The sequence below is a fragment of the Cydia fagiglandana genome, chromosome 11, assembly GCF_963556715.1.
Source record: "Cydia fagiglandana chromosome 11, ilCydFagi1.1, whole genome shotgun sequence".
NCBI lineage: Eukaryota > Metazoa > Arthropoda > Insecta > Lepidoptera > Tortricidae > Cydia > Cydia fagiglandana.
The window spans coordinates 7,572,677-7,589,144 of NC_085942.1; the positions used below are offsets into that span (position 1 = coordinate 7,572,677).

The window sequence follows — 16,468 nt, forward strand, 5'->3', positions numbered from 1 at the left end:
AAATTAATTGTGAACAAGAACAATCTATTTAAATATTGAAGAAATTAGCAAATCTTATTCTCTTAATTCAATTGAATTTATTGCTTATATAAATTATATTACTCGACCATTTAAACTTTAAATTTTAAAGTAAATAATTATTACAAGGCTGATTGGCCGTGCCTTTGCCTTCTATTCTTTCTGTTGCCCTGTCATTGTTTCTATGGCGGCTAATTTGTAAACAAACGAGCGTGGTTTACGAATTTAGCGTGTAATCTAAAGTTGAAAATGTTATGTTCTGCGTTTATGTAACCTTACAATGAGTTTTAGTTTAGACGATCCTTTAGCGGGTATTCTTAGTGATGGCAGTGATGATAGTTTCTTTGATGATGATATTCTGGGAAAGAAAAAACCTGCCAAGAAGAAAACGACACCCTTAGCTGAAAAGAAAAGCGCGTTGTTCGATTTGGGTACTAGCGACAAACCAAAGCCAACAACGGAAGACAAAACAGAACTTCCCTCTTCTGATTTTAAAGCGGACAAGCCAAAACCCCAGTCTCCTGCTACATTTACCAGAACGGCGTCGAAAGAATCAATTAAATTGCAGCCATCCGATTCTAAGAGTAAAACTGACTTTGATAAAACTGTCCTCGGAAAATCACCAGCAAAAACTAGACCTAGGACTAGCGGGGGGTCGCAGGACATACTGGGTGACCTTACCCTAGAGACGAAAAAAGAACCAGGCAAAACTTTAGAGAGAGGTAAAAGTTCACAGTCTCTTTTAGACGATATTCTCGGAGGGTCTTCAACTAAAACGGGTGGCTCTAGCCAGGCAGCCCGGCCAGCCACTGCTGCGAAAAGCCAAGAATTTGATTTTGAATCGTTTCTGGGAAAGAGCGAATCTAAGCAGACTGTATCGTCTACTAAAACTACTATTCAAAAGCCAGTTATAAAAGAAATTAAGAAAGAACCGCAGAAGAAATCAAAAGGCAGCGAAGACTGGTTGGGTATTTTTCAGAAAGAGGAAGATGAAGTGGAAGATGATACTGATATGCCATCCTGGCTGGCGGGTGGGGATACTAAGAAGAAATCTGCGAAAAGCGAAGACAAACCTGCACCTAAAACGAAACAAACCGTCGAAGAGAAACCTGAAAACGCACCTGTTATTGAAAAAGAAACTGAACAGTACCCTCAATTTGATTCAAAATTGGAACAGTTGTCTAAGATGGCGACTAGTAACAGCATAATGCAGGGCAGCAATGAAGATATAACGGCGGAAGGGGCGGCGTTGTATATGCAGCAACAAGAGGCACAGTTAATGGTTGCTTTGCAGCTTAAAGCGCAAGAAGAAAAACTTGCGGCAATGCAGAGTAAGATTCTTATTCTTTTTCTAATTTCTGATTGTCAAAACTTGCTGTAGATATATTTCTTATATATTCCGGATGATGTTGAAAACATCAATAACTGACAACGACATTTTATTGAACATTAATTATACAGTGCGTCAGCAAGAAACGCAACGCATACAACGCGAAGCGGCGCTTGCGCACCATGCTCAATTCGACGCCATGTTAGCACGTCAAGCGGAGCATCGCCGGCAGATGCAGGCAGTGATCGCTGCGCATCAGGATCGCATCACGCAACGAATACAGGTCTGTAGAAAATCGGTGCTGGTGGATAGGTGCTACAGAAATCAAGTCACTAGTCGACCACGACATAGTGCTATAGCGGCAGCGGCGAGCGGGAAGTGTCCATGTGTTGGAGTAAGACAGCGACATGAACTTCTTGATCCAACTCATGGCGACTATCCGGCTGCCGCCGCCGCTGAGGTGGCCGGATCGTAAGCCTATATCGGCATTCAGGTAATAAGTAATGTGAAAGAGGCGTTAAATGTAACTACCTAGTCAGAGATGTGAAAAATACTTTATAAAAAGTATTTAAATACAAAATACAAAATCATTGGCCTTTACGTCTATTGCAGACGATTTATGGTGTAACATACATTACACCGCCTGGGACGGAATTAAGGAAACGCAGGGATGCCCAGCACCTGCATTACCCTCTCGGCTTCATTGTCTTATGCCACAGGAAAGGCGAGCCAATACGTGTGGAGACAAGTCAGCTGCAGGAATCTGCCGCATATTTCAGGTTGGACCCTACTCGCGCCTTACGGAAACTCCATTCCGGGTTTTATTTTGGAGTATCCTTCTCCTAGAAAATACAAAATACTTCCTTGATAATACTATTTCAAATGCAAAATACAAAATAGTTTTTGAATTAGTATTTAAATACAAAATACGAAATAGGTATTTTCAAAATACTTTTTAAAAATACAAATACTTTGCGATAAAAGGTACTCTGAGTAGTGAATACTAGTCTGAATTAAAAGTATTACTCCGAATTTCCGAGTTGAAAAGACTCTCTTTATTCTTTGAAATCAATCCTCTATCTAAAGTGCAAATTTCTAGTTGTTTGCCCATATTAACCGGTAGGATGTAGGTATGGACTATGGAATTATGGATGATGGTTTTTAACGGCCAACTTTTAAAGCATTAATTTGCAATGTTTTACAGCTAGTATAATCCCTCTCGTTAGTGTGATGAAAAGGTCTCGTTTGTGTTTCACCAGGGCAGAAAAGTTTGTTCTCCTCTCGTGCCTTGAAACCCTCGCAACACTCAAGATTCCACTTTTTAACCACTCGCTACAGTCGCTACGCTTGTGTGGTCATGTGCGACGTTACTAAACAGATTCATGTTAAAAGAATGAGAGAGTTGCCAGGATTGTAACATCAGAAGAGATTGTAACTCCTACGTACATTACCTACCTACCATAAAGTATTTTGTATTTTGAAAATAGAAAATATGTCCCAAAAACTATTTCAAATAAAATACAAAATAGTTTTCTTCAAAAGGTATTTAAATACAAAATACAAAATAGGTATTTTGCATTTTGTATTTGCATTTTAAATACAAGTATTTCAAATAAGTCACATCTCTGTACCTAGTGCCAGACACTAGCTAGCTAAATCCGGCCACAGTAATAAAAACCGGGCAAGTGCGAGTCGGACTCGCGCACGAAGGGTTCCGTATCATATAGCAAAAAAAAAACGGAAAAAAATGCAAAAAGAAAACGGTCACCCATCCAAGTACTGACCACTCCCGACGTTGCTTAACTTTGGTCAAAAATCACGTTTGTTGTATGGGAGCCCCATTTAAATCTTTATTTTATTCTGTTTTTAGTATTTGTTGCTATAGCGGCAACAGAAATACATCATCTGTGAAAATTTCAACTGTCTAGCTATCACGGTTCGTGAGATACAGTCTGGTGACAGACAGACGGACAGACGGACGGACGGACAGCGAAGTCTTAGTAATAGGGTCCCGTTTTACCCTTTGGGTACGGAACCCTAAAAAGAGAGGTATTCAATTTACTTTTCCGCGTCAGAAGCACTATCTTTCTTTAAAGGTTCGTCGCAGTAGCATGGTAAATGTAATAATTGCTGTAGATATACAATACACATATAATTGTTTTGATCGGTAAGTAAAATAATTTCAGGCTATGCTAGGAACGGCTGACATCAACCCTGAAGGCGCTGATATGTCTGAAAACGACCCACAAGGCCCCACAGAGCGCCAAGAGAGCCCGCATGTAAAGGAAAAGAAACAGTTGCTGCAGCTGGTACAGTCGTTGCAGGAGAACCATGATAAGGAGATTGATCTTATGGAGACTTCTTACAGGTAACCTTGAAATAGATTGAAATCGTTGTCGTGGCTTTACTACCTATATTAATCGTAAAACAGATGGTCGTTGAGGGAATCAAAATACAACAAATACAAATCGTTTATTGACCAAATATTTTTACAATTGACATCACAGATTGAACTTAGCAGAAAATTTTATTTTACAATTAAACTTAATATCCATCGGCCCCAAACTAGGCGCAGCCTGTATCTCGGGAACCGGAAAAATAGAATTTACTGAGAGACTTTAACAAAACTGAATATGATGGCCGTTTTTTTTTTTTAAAGAACTATCTAATATAAATTTAATTTAAGTACAAAAAATGCATGCAGGAATATATACAAACAAAAAGCACAATCAGAAATAAACATAGATATAAACTATGGATGAGCGCATGCATACGAATTGCCTGTTGCGAGCTTCATGTCAGCAAAAAAGCGCCATCTGTTACACACTGCGTACAACTACGTGAGCTCGACTCTCGCGATAACTTTGTACGGGCGTACAAGGCTTGTTAAGTTTATTCGCGGTTTATATCAGAGGAGCGTCGAATAAGTTTATGGTTAATCAAAACGATATTTATTGTATTAAAATGGGCGAACTTATCCTTCTAAGTTTCCGTTCTTCTACGTTATTTCGTGATGTCATTATCGTCTCAGGCGGCAATGCAATATTTTAAACATTCGCGCCGTGCGGTGTGCCGCCCTGTGTAAAGGCTCCTCTTCACGTTGGGCCAACGCCAACGCCAACGAGAGACGCATTTATGCGTTAGAAGGAGCAAGTGATATTGCTATCTCATTCTACCGCATGGCTGCGTCCCTCGTTGGCGTTGGCGTTGGCCCAACGTGAAGAGGAGCCTTAAGCCGGCTCTGTCAAGGTCGACAAGTTGGCCGAGCTACTAGCTACAGCAGTACAGTTCGATAAGTACCTCCCGAGCTTTCGCGGGTAAAATGCGGCGAACAACTATTTCTGTCAGTTTCTTGTTTGCAAAACAGGTAGAGTAAAAAAGAAGGAATCTATACAGCAATACAAACTAACTAACTATTTTGGCTCAGTGATCCAAAGAGAATCTTGGCCTCCGAAACGAGAGCGTGCCACCTGTCCACAAACATGATGCAAAAATATAAGTAGGTAATGGAAAGTAATAAATACAGCGATGTGAATTAATCGGTGTTTGAAAATGCGCGCTTTGTTCCTAGCGCTCACCTGTTAAATTTTTTTGAGTTTTACCTACAGTTAATTAAAAACTTATACCTGACAAGAATTAATATACTAGGTACCTAAGTCAACGAATAAAACAATAACAAATACTTGATCTTGTTATTTTGAATGTTTTTAATAATTATGTAAAAGAAACGGGAACAAACTCTGTAAGTCAGACAATAGGTACTTTAATTTCGGTAATTATATCCGGTAGGTAATCAACTAATCATATTTAAGTAAATTTACCTATACAAATCACGCATTATGCATTTCTACTTCATAATAACTTCCAAAGAGAAATGACGTCCTTACAAGGTTAATGCATTAGCGCTATGACGTACGAGCGAACATCAGTTGCGCGTGAGAATGAAATAAAATTATCGTTTAAAATTGGTTTTAAGCAATAAATAAACCTAATTGGAAATTACTTACCGATGATATGAGGTCCCATTTTTTTTCTTATACTTCCTATAATGGTTTTTGCACCCTTTTACAACGCAATAAGGCATTTTTGTGTTATGCTGCGTGACAACTTTCTACTGCGCAATTCGCCACACGACTGAGCGCCGGGGTGTGATAAATGCAAATATCACACCCATGTAGCGGCCCCCTTTTTAGTGCTCGTTAGCCGCGTCCTTACGAAGTAATATATATGTCCATGGAAATAAACCATGCAGCGTAAGTGGATTTAAATTTAAGGAGTGAATTGTGTGTGTGTGTGTGAATAGGTGTGTGTGTGTGTGTGTGTGTGTGTGTGTATACGCTACCTAAGTACGAATAATTTCTTCTGTCAGACTATGCGCGTGAATCGCGCCGCGACGTCGCGGAGCGAACATATCGCGAAGTTGACGTATGACTCCACACTCGCACGCTTCACGGTGATTTCGCAGTTTGGTTTGCGGCAAGATGGCGGAAAAGCATCAGCTGATCGAGTTTAACTGTTAGTTATCTATGGCATCATACGTGATTTAGCTGTTTTTCCATTTTGTTTTCTTGTGAAACCGTAAAATATAGCTGCTTAATATATTATAATCATAATACTCGTATAATTATCTTGCCACAGAAGAGCCAAAATAGTGTGTAATGTGGAGTCTTGCAAGTTCGCGCTTCGCGTCTCCTTTGACGCGGGCCGAAATACCGACAAAAAACGGGGAACAAGGCGCGAAGGCGTGAACAATCTGCGAAATCGACGCCACACTTGCGTTCGCGGCTTCGCCCGCGATTCACGCGCATAGTCTGGAGGGGGCTTAAGACTGTGTAAGAAGCCATTTCTTAGTTTTCGATTTTAATACAGAGCAAGAGAAGTCATCAAATTTACATAATTTAGAAACCCTATTGTAGACTATGGGGTGCAGGAAGAATGGAAAGCGTTTGGCGAAAGCAGTGATGGTGAATCATTGGTGGTGATGACGGAGGCACAGAGTACCCACAGTTAAATATCCATTAGATCTACCTACTCGTTATTTTCAGATGTAATGCCACGGACCACCTACAGTCATGGTCATAACTATAAATATTTATATGTTTTGATCGTGTCTATATGTCTACACAATGTAGGTATGTTTATAATAATATATATACACTTACTTTTTCAGACGTCAACTAGCTTTTCTAGAGATATCTCTCAGCCAATCCGAAGAGCGCATGAAAGACGAGAGCGACAAGCTAATAAAATTTTATTCAGAGAAAATCAATTGGTTGGAAGAACATCACGCGCTTTACAAAAAACTTGTTGAAGAGAATTTGAATTCTATGACTGATAGACATAGAGCTGAGACTGAAATACTGAGACAACAACACGTGGACAATGTTCGTGTGCTGCAAGAACATCATGCGTCGTTGATGGAGAATATTAGGTAAGGGGAGATGATGATATTGTGCAGTAGGTAGCGCAGAAGTTCCCAGTGTGGTTGATTTTAGTTTACATGACATATAATCACGCCTATTTCCTGGAGGGGTAGGCAGAGACCATGGATTTCCACTCTTTTGTTACGATCCTGACATACTTCTTTCGCTTCCTTCACTTTCATAACATTAGATTAGATTTTTGGTTAAATGTAAAATTATTATTGCTATTATTATTTTTCCTGGTCTTGTGATTCCATTTGTGATTCTTTGTATTCGTCACTCTCTAAATTGCGATATTTTATATTGGGTCATAATAATAGGCTCGTAGGACCATATATAAGCGTCCTTTAAATCAACGCCATAGATCTCGCATCATTATGCTTGGAATCTAATTCTAGTGTTCAGTCTTTATGTACCTACTTTTTAGCTAATACCTAGTTATGCCGACTGTACTGTTGTGGCGTTAAATACATGAATTGTCTTTATTTCTTTCCTCATCATTTGCTGGAGTTTAGTGTTATTTATCTCGTACATTATACGAGAAAAGTCTGGGATAGCGAAAAAATAGCATAACCCTTTTTTTCAGAAACGCAGTAAAACAAGAACAGTTGTTAATTAAGGATTCAGCTGGGTTTTCGTCAAATTTGCAGGAGTTGGTAACAGACGTTAAGGAAAGCAAAACCCAATGTATTGTCCTTGTCGAGAAAGTCCAAGCTTTGGCGGAAAGCTCTAAACATGATAATGAAAAGAGCTTACAGATCAGAGAAACACAGATTAATGGTAATTGTTAAATTTTGTCGCTTTATGAGAAAAGGGTTAGTTACGAAACTGCGATGTAATTTATTTTTGATTATTATCGAATGAATCGATTTTATTTTTTATTTCTAGAAATGATACAACAGTTAAAAAAGGAAAGGGAAAACTTCGATGCTGAAAAGTCAGAGAGTAGAGACATTGTGAAAATGTTGGAAACAAGATTAAAGCAAATGACATCGGTAAGAAATATAATTTTTAAGAAAAAAAAACCGACTTTCATGGGGGCCGATGAAAGATTATTGTAGATGGTACAATATGTAGAAAAGGAGGTAAAACCATCACCCACTTTTCTACTAGCATTTCGCTTCTGTATAATGGCTCCTCTACAGGATGGGCCAACGCCGGCCACTCCAAGGGACGCAGCCATGCGGTAGAATGAGATAGCAATATCACTTGCTCCCTCTAACGCATAAATGCGTCCCTTGGAGTGGCCGGCGTTGGCCCATCGTGAAGAGGAGCCATGAGGGTCGTAGTTCTAGCCTAACCTAACCCACTCCTCAGATAGCAGTTCGGTTCTGTGCGGCTCGCAGTTCGAACCTAATCAAACCCACTTTTCAAGTAGCATTTCGTTTCTGTAAGGCTCGCAGTTCTAACCTAACCTAATCCTTGTTCGGTTCTGTGAGGATCGCAGTTCAAACCTAACCTAACCCACTTAATGGCGCATGCCGTGCGGTGTACGGGGGTTTAAGCGGGAGGGGCTAGTAAGATTGGCATCATCGTACTTTATACCTACATTAATTTTATGGTAGGTAATCATAGTTGTTTATTTAGTTAAGGTATCATAGTGGTTTTCTGGGTCAAGGTCCGGGTCCGAGTCCGGGTCCGAGTCCGGGTCCGAGTCCGGGTCCGGGTCCGAGTCCGGGTCCGTATCCGGGTCCGAGACCGGGTCCGAGTCCGGATCTGAGTCCGGGTCCGAGTCCGGTTCCGAGTCCGGGTCCGAATCCGGATCCGAGTCCAGGTCCGGGTCCGAACCGGATCCGGGTATGACTCCGAGAGCGGGTCCCAGTCCAAGTCAAAATCGAAATTCGTAATCACCAAACGTGTACCATGCGTCATTGAAGAGTTCTGTTCTGGTCATCATCAGCAGTTTCACTTCATCAAATGCGACAGTTTTTAATGTAAATGCTTGATTTTATGATGAAAATACAAAAAAATCTATACGTATGCCTTCCCTCGATTCCTTATGGATCCCATCATCAGAACTCGAGCTTGACAAAAATGTGGCTTAAAAACTTAACTTGCTTAACGAACACAACGAAAAGGAAAAATCGCCAAACGTGAACTATGCGTCGGTTAAGAGTTCTGTTCTGATCATCATCAGCAGTTCCATTTCATCAAATGCAACAGTTTTTAATGAAAATGCTTAATTTTCTGATGTAAATACAAAAATCTCTATACGCATGCCTTTAAGATTTGAGGAGTTCCCTTGATTCTTCATGGATCCCATCATCAGAACTCGAGCTTGACAAAAATGTGGCTTAAAAACTTAACTTGCTTAACAAACATAACGACGAGGACAAATCGCCAACCGTGAACTATGCGTCGTTGAAGAGTTCTGTTCTGATCATCATCAGCAGTTCCACTTCATCAAATGCAACAGTTTTTAATGAAAATGCTTGATTTTCTGATGTAAATACAAAAATCTCTATACGCATGCCTTTAAGATTTGAGGAGTTCCCTTGATTCCTCATGGATCCCATCATCAGAACTCGAGCTTGACAAAAATGTGGCTTAAAAACTTAACTTGCTTAACAAACATAACGACGAGGACAAATCGCCAACCGTGAACTATGCGTCGTTGAAGAGTTCTGTTCTGATCATCATCAGCAGTTCCACTTCATCAAATGCAACAGTTTTTAATGAAAATGCTTGATTTTCTGGTGTGAATACAAAAATCTCTATACGCATGCCTTTAAGATTTGAGGAGTTCCCTTGATTCCTCATGGATCCCATCATCAGAACTCGAGCTTGACAAAAATGTGGCTTAAAAACTTAACTTGCTTAACAAACATAACGAAGAGGACAAATCGCCAACCGTGAACTATGCGTCGTAAAAGAGTTCCGTTCTGATCATCATCAGCAGTTCCACTTCATCAAATGTCTCTTTTATGGGTGTATATGCTTGATTTGTTGATATAAACCCAAAAATCACTATATGTATGCCTTTAAGATTTGAGGAGTTCCCTCGATTCCTCATGGATCCCATCATCAGAACTGGGTTTTGACAAAAACGGGACCAATCTGTATGCATATACATTCAATCAAAAAAAGAATTTTCAAAATCGATCTAGTAATGACGGAGATATGGAGTAACAAACATAAAAAAAATAAAAAAAAACATACAACCGAATTGATAACCTCCTTCTTTGAGATTTCGAAGTCGGTTAAAAATATACGTCGAACTAGTGAAATAAACGGTAACTAAGTAGTTTCATAATAAAACCTAATAAACATGTGTTTGTGGTTACAGATGATAGAGGATGAAACTGCATCATTAAAACAAAAGAAAATGGAGTTCGAATTTGAAAAGGCAACTTTTAGCAAGCAGACAGAATTTGCTAAGAATGTTCTAAAAAGGCAGGACGAAGAAATGAAGGTAAAATATAAATAAAACAATATAACGGGACCACAGACCACTGATATATAGCAACTTACATATGGGGTCATCCATTAATTACGTCACACCAATTTCTAGGTTTTTTGACCCCTCCCCCCCCTTGTCACACTTGGTCACATTTGGCAAACCCCTCCCCCCCTAGTGTGACGTCACATTTTTTCTACGAAATCGCCAAATCGAATTAAGTGAGTACCTAAGTATTATTAATATTTTATCAAAATATTTTTGACGATATAAATATTAGTAATTTTATAACCCAAAACTGCTTAGGAAAGAAAATTAAACGATTAAAAACTATTTTCGTTTTAAAAACTTGTTATTTAAATGTACAGCGAACTAAATAATTTAAATAAATTTTCGGTTACTGATGAAGTTAAAGTGACGTCACAAAGTTTGTGTCTCCCCCCTCCCGCATGTCACAATATGTCACATTTTCTTGACCCCCCTCCCTCCCCCTAAACTTGTGACGTAATTAATGGATGACCCCTAATCACTGAAAATTTTCAGATGCTAAAAGAAGATATCCAAAAGGAATACAAAGAGAAGATAGCTAAAATTGAAGAAGATAAACAAAAAGCTCTGAAGGATATTGCTCTTGTTGCCAAGGAAAAGGCATCGACGCAAAGTCTTAAACAAGAAATAGAAGTAATTAAGATTAATTTTATAAAGAATTACAGTTTTTATTCGAAATAACAGAAATCTGTAAATATTGTAGGTAAAATTTGTATAAAGTTTATTGATATGATCTTTCAGAAATTGAAAACTGATCTTCAAGCTCAACTAGAAGAAGTAACTGAAGAAAGATCCAGGTTGAATATAGAAAAACAACAAATGCACATGGAGGAGCAAAGGATATTGGCCAAGTAGGTTAATTAGACGTTAATGTTCGAAAACAACATAAGATTTCTGCGAATCATCAGGATGAGACTAAAAAAATGAAAGAGAAAGCAATAATTGAAAAATGAGACAATACGAAAGGAGTTGATTTAAATTTAACTTATTGGTTTCAGGAGTCGAGATTTAGATCTTCTAGCCAAGACAGCGATAGAAAAACAATCACAAGCCGATAAAAAATATTCTGAAGCTGAATTTATTCAAAGAAAATACGAAGAAAGGATACGTAGAATCCAAGAACATGTAGTGTCTTTAAATAATAGAGAAAAACAAATAGCGAAAGAAAAAGTAGCTCTCTCAAGAGAGAGACTAAACTTGCACAACGAAAGAAAGGAAATGGAGGGAAAACAGCAGTGTTCTCTGTGTAAATCTGTTCAAAGTGCCCCTCTGTATAATTTCGATTCTTCATATTTACCAGAAACGTTTCTACAAATGCCAGTGTCTAGAGATTTTGGAAATACGCAGATGACTTCGGCCATGACAGCGATTGAACAAGAAATGGCGCATTTAATGGGACAAAGTTTTAGTCTCAGACATACTCCCGGTTTAAATATAAATCGTGAAGAGAGGCTTAATGCAAACGATGTTAGAAATGCTGATGAAAATATACAACCGGGTGAAGTTGAAACAGGGACTTTTAAGGTAAATGTTACTACTATTGTCTACCTTTTTGTAAAAATTGATAAGTAGGTACCTGTGTGTAAATCGATCTCAAATGCCGCAAATACAGATAACCCTCATTAGATTCCCGACTGGGCACTGGAGGCCTCGGTCTATTTTTTTTTTGTAAATAACATTATTATATAAGCTGGTAAACCCAATTTGTCGGTAAATAAGAAGAAAAAACTATACTCATCCCTTTTTGGCTGCTAGCGTAGCGTAAGCGTAAGCGTAGCGCTCTATGTTTGAATTAAGACAGTCCCTGTCCAAACTATAGTTCAGTTTATGACTTACAATTCTTGTTTTTGTTTTCAGGACTACATGGACCCCAAATTTATGATGCTGCGTTTAGATGTCCAACAAGTGATAAGTAATTTAGATCAAAATAAGACTGATCAAGTTGGGCCCACAGAAAACGACCAACAAGAAGAATAAGTTAATGTAAGCAGAATTTTTCTTATGAAATTATGAATGAGAAAATAAAAGACTGAATTTATACCTTTCATTTAATTTAAGTCGATGACTGTTACATGAACATCTGTTAGATTTACATTAACCATGTTATCAAAATGTACACAAATGCTTAAATGACTACTACTTAATTTACATAAAATTTAAATATATCATTGTAAAAATATAGGTACATTCTTTTAAGTAGGTATTAAATATCATAGGTCTTAAATTGTACTAATAGATGTGCAACGTCTAACAGCATTTCAACATTTCAAGCCTATAACAGTAGATTTACTGGCAATAATACAATTAACTTTGGTTTTGATATTTAACCATGTTGCTTAACCATATCCATGTCGAACGCCATTTATTGAAATAACTCTCTGGGGTTGTAAGTTCATTTAGGTAGGTACTTATTTTTTAAATTGCACATCTATTAGTGTTATAGTCCGTGTTATATATAGCAATCTCTTAAAATTACAGACGACGAAACCAGTCGTATCGCACTTCTACTCACACATTCCTGCAGTCTTTCATAAAATTGCTTTTAATCGTAACTACTTATATATGAATCTATAAAATCTTTATGGACGGCCTGGCCTTGCTCAAATATCATTTACAATAAGGTATTTAACACAGATCTGCATGTTAATTAATAATTACAAACAATTATATTTTGATGAGACTAAGGAACAATATATCTATACTTTATATGCTTATCTTAAAGTAATTTCTATACAATATTTACAATTTTTACGCTATAATTTCTACTTGCGTTCATGGCATGACCAAATAAGATATAATTGGAAGAGCTCATTCAGGATTCATAGTTCAAGTCAAAAACAATACCTAAGTACTTTATATTTAATAATTTCATTGAACTTTACGGAGAAGTGGACAAAATAATTTTCGTTTATCACAGTAGGGATTTCAATAATTAATATCAAATTCAAATAAGATTATTTTGTTAGTCGAAATTGTCTAAATTTAAAAAAATTAACCAATTTAATATAAAACCTGACCAGCAATATATGATCATTGTCAAGAGGGCACTGTTATTCTCATGTATAGGGTAACAGTTCAGTATAGTATGAAAAAATTAGTTCCAGGGAAATTCCACAACATGGCGCGTGATCATATATTCCTGGTCAGGTTTTAACTTTGTTCGGAGTTTTGCCGTTATGACTTCATGTCTATGGGTTTCGCGTGCTTGACTTCGAGTAGTTGAGGGTAGTTTTCGACGATCGACAGCAGGATACCGTCGATGTAATTCCTTAGCTGATAGTTGACGTCCTGCTGTTCCTTCAATGCTTTCTGTAACTGTAATAAAATCAATGGTTAGTAAATATATTTTTAGAAGGATAGGACTTTATTGATGTTTTAAAGATAACGTTTACATTCATGACCATATTTTCTCAAACAATTATATTATATTCATAATCAAACCTATTTAAAAACCGAAAGGACACCATGAGTTAGCAGAAAGATATTTTTGCTAAAATTCCCTTCAAGAGCAAAATTACACTTATTCAGTTAAACAAGACCAAAGTGATCCCATAAGTGTTCCGTAAACAAAGTTTTGTACAGAACACTAAAAATTAGTTCTGAATATTTTAACAAAAGTATAGCAACACAAACAGTACAACAATATTAATTCGTGCTTTTTAATGACAGTATGGTGTTGATTAGTATATGGTTAGATATGGAAACATAGTTTGAAAAAGGTACCAATTCCAATCCAGAAGCATACAGTTAGATGAAGGTTAATGAAGCATGCATGAAGCCATAGGGCATAGACTATAGAACTGAAATAGACGTAAGGAGTTGAAGAATAATTTAGGTACCTATACATCATGGAGTGATAGACGACGTCCACGATATAAGTACTTATTCCTCAATAGTATACGTATACTTAAAGCTCTTTGGTCTATGGTGAAGCCTAGAAGACAACACAGTTAGTAAAAATGCGTACCTTTTCCAACTCTATGCTGTGATCAGTTTGTGTATCGCTACCATCGAGCTGCAAAAACGTATATGTGTAAATAAAAATAAATTGCATCGCATATCAGGCGTTTACTCATAGGACCAACAATGTCTGAATTACGATCACATCGTAAAGAGACTAAAAAGAGCTTTTACATTTAGCATGTTATCATTAATAAATCATATTTTCAATAAGAAATATAAAAAAGTGAATATATTCAGACAAAATAACCGATACGGAAGAACATTATGAATCACATTAATCACTAACTTTTTGGTCTTTTTGCGAAATGATCTGGTCCTTATGCAAGTAAGGGCAAATTAAAAATACGAAGCAAAATAGCAGATGGCAATGAATACACAAAATAAACAGCGTGGTGGCGGTTCGGACGAGGCTGTTAAGACAAAGCGAACATAAAAAAAATCGACTGTTAAAGCGAAGGACAAACATGGACAAACTACTACAGTTAAAACATTTTCTTTGAGAAGCTTGGTAGATTAGGTACTCAAAATAGTTACGAAGACGATTTAGGCACCACATAAAACAGTATTAAAAAGTAGGTAGGTACCTATAGGCACGCAATCATAGGTATTCTTTCATAACTCTAACTACCTATGTACACAGACTACCTTGCTTTATAATAATGATAGCCAATCAAGACATAGGTAATCGTAATAATCGTAGACATAGTGGCACATGTGATGATGTGATGGGATTGTGCTGTGATGCTGCCGTTACCAAACTAGGTACCTACTTATCATTCTTAATAGTTATTTTTTGTCAAAGGGAGTAGCTAATTCATTATTTTATGTAGATGGCGTGATATCTTATGAATTGCACATAATGAACCTACATGCAAAAAAGCATCCGAATAAAATATGCAGATAATCGGAGTTAAATGTAATCCCATCAAAAACATAAATGTAAAAAAGGAGAGCCAAGTTCAATACAAAAATTATGCTTGGCTGTGGGGTTCGCCGCAAAAAGAATGGAGATTTAAATGAGTGCCAAGTTCTATGCAAAATCGAAATATGTATTTATAGGAACAAAATAACATTATAAACAAGTATTAAACTCTATTTCTTTGCTTTATTGGATACCTATAACAATTGCTGTTATTTAAAAAAATGCGAGATCTTAAAGCAGGTTAGATTTGACTTGGCCAGTTTTCATTACATCAGTCATTTTATAAAGTTATTCAACATATATATTTTGTAATTCTGATAAAAACTGGCCAAGCCAAATCTAACCTACTTTAAGATCTCACATTTTTTTTAAATAACAGCAATTGTTATAGGTATCCAATAAAGCAAAGAAATAGAGTTTAATACTTGTTTATAATGTTATTTTGTTCCTATAAATACATATTTCGATTTTGCATAGAACTTGGCACTCATTTAAATCTCCATTCTTTTTGCGGCGAACCCCACAGCCAAGCATAATTTTTGTATTGAACTTGGCTCTCCTTTTTTACATTTATGTTTTTGATGGGATATCAATACTTTTTGTAAAGAAAACTAGGCAGGTATTGAGATTTAATGTTTTTTCTTGTGTTTCCGCTGCATGTTTTTTACTTCTGTTCTTTGTATTAATTATGTGGTGCCGCGCGCCGCCAACGACACACCGTTGGCCGGTTGTTTAGCGCGTATTACAGGTTTTTTGTATGGGGACCCCCCCTATTTTTTAACTTTTTTTATTTTTTTATTTTTAGATTTTTTCCTACGCTTACACACAATTACCGAGCTGGATTCCAAATTTCATCCTTCTAGGTCATCTGGAAGTAGGTTAGGTTTAGTTACTATATGTCAGTCACAATAAAAAAGAAATTTGTATGGGGACCCCCCCTATTTATTAACTTTTTTTTGTTTTTAGATTTTTTCCTACGCTTACACACAATAACCGAGCTGGATTCCAAGTTTCATCCTTCTAGGTCACCTGGAAGTAGGTTAGGTTTAGGTACTTATATGTCAGTCACAATAAAAAATGGTTTTTTTTGTATGGGGACCCCCCCAATTTTATAACTTTTTTTAATTTTTAGATTTTTTCCTACGCTTTCACACAATAACTGAGCTGGATTCCAAATTTCATCCTTCTAGGTCATCTGGAAGTAGGTTAGGTTTAGGTACTTATATGTCAGTCACAATAAAAAATGGTTTTTTTGTATGGGGACCCCCCCTATTTTATAACTTTTTTTAATTTTTAGACTTTTTCCTACGCTTTCACACAATAACTGAGCTGGATTCCAAATTTCATCCTTCTGGGTTATCTGGAAG

At 37.1% G+C, this 16,468-nt stretch overlaps 2 protein-coding genes across 6 annotated transcripts in view; one reads left to right on the forward strand and one right to left on the reverse strand.

Annotated features, from left to right (window-relative positions):
* The first annotated feature begins 122 nt into the window (after window positions 1-122).
* Window positions 123-12,254, forward strand: LOC134668828 (fas-binding factor 1 homolog). The gene is made up of 11 exons (XM_063526291.1): window positions 123-1,349; window positions 1,480-1,631; window positions 3,535-3,716; window positions 6,519-6,779; window positions 7,358-7,551; window positions 7,660-7,766; window positions 10,058-10,183; window positions 10,712-10,849; window positions 10,958-11,067; window positions 11,215-11,740; window positions 12,074-12,254. The coding sequence occupies exons 1-11, from the start codon at window positions 299-301 to the stop codon at window positions 12,191-12,193; spliced, it is 2,967 nt and encodes a 988-aa protein (XP_063382361.1). The 5' UTR covers window positions 123-298; the 3' UTR covers window positions 12,194-12,254.
* LOC134668835 (rab11 family-interacting protein 4) overlaps window positions 12,255-16,468 on the reverse strand; it is a 146,689-nt gene continuing 142,475 nt past the window's right edge. For 4 of the 5 annotated variants that reach the window (XM_063526303.1, XM_063526302.1, XM_063526304.1 and 1 more), the window contains 2 exons: window positions 14,184-14,231; window positions 12,255-13,531 (listed from right to left, as the gene is read on the reverse strand). In XM_063526303.1, the coding sequence (XP_063382373.1) occupies window positions 13,391-13,531; window positions 14,184-14,231 (189 nt within the window). In that variant the 3' untranslated portion in view covers window positions 12,255-13,390. The remainder of the gene's footprint in view (window positions 13,532-14,183; window positions 14,232-16,468) is intronic. The other variant, XM_063526305.1, reaches the window with a different exon arrangement.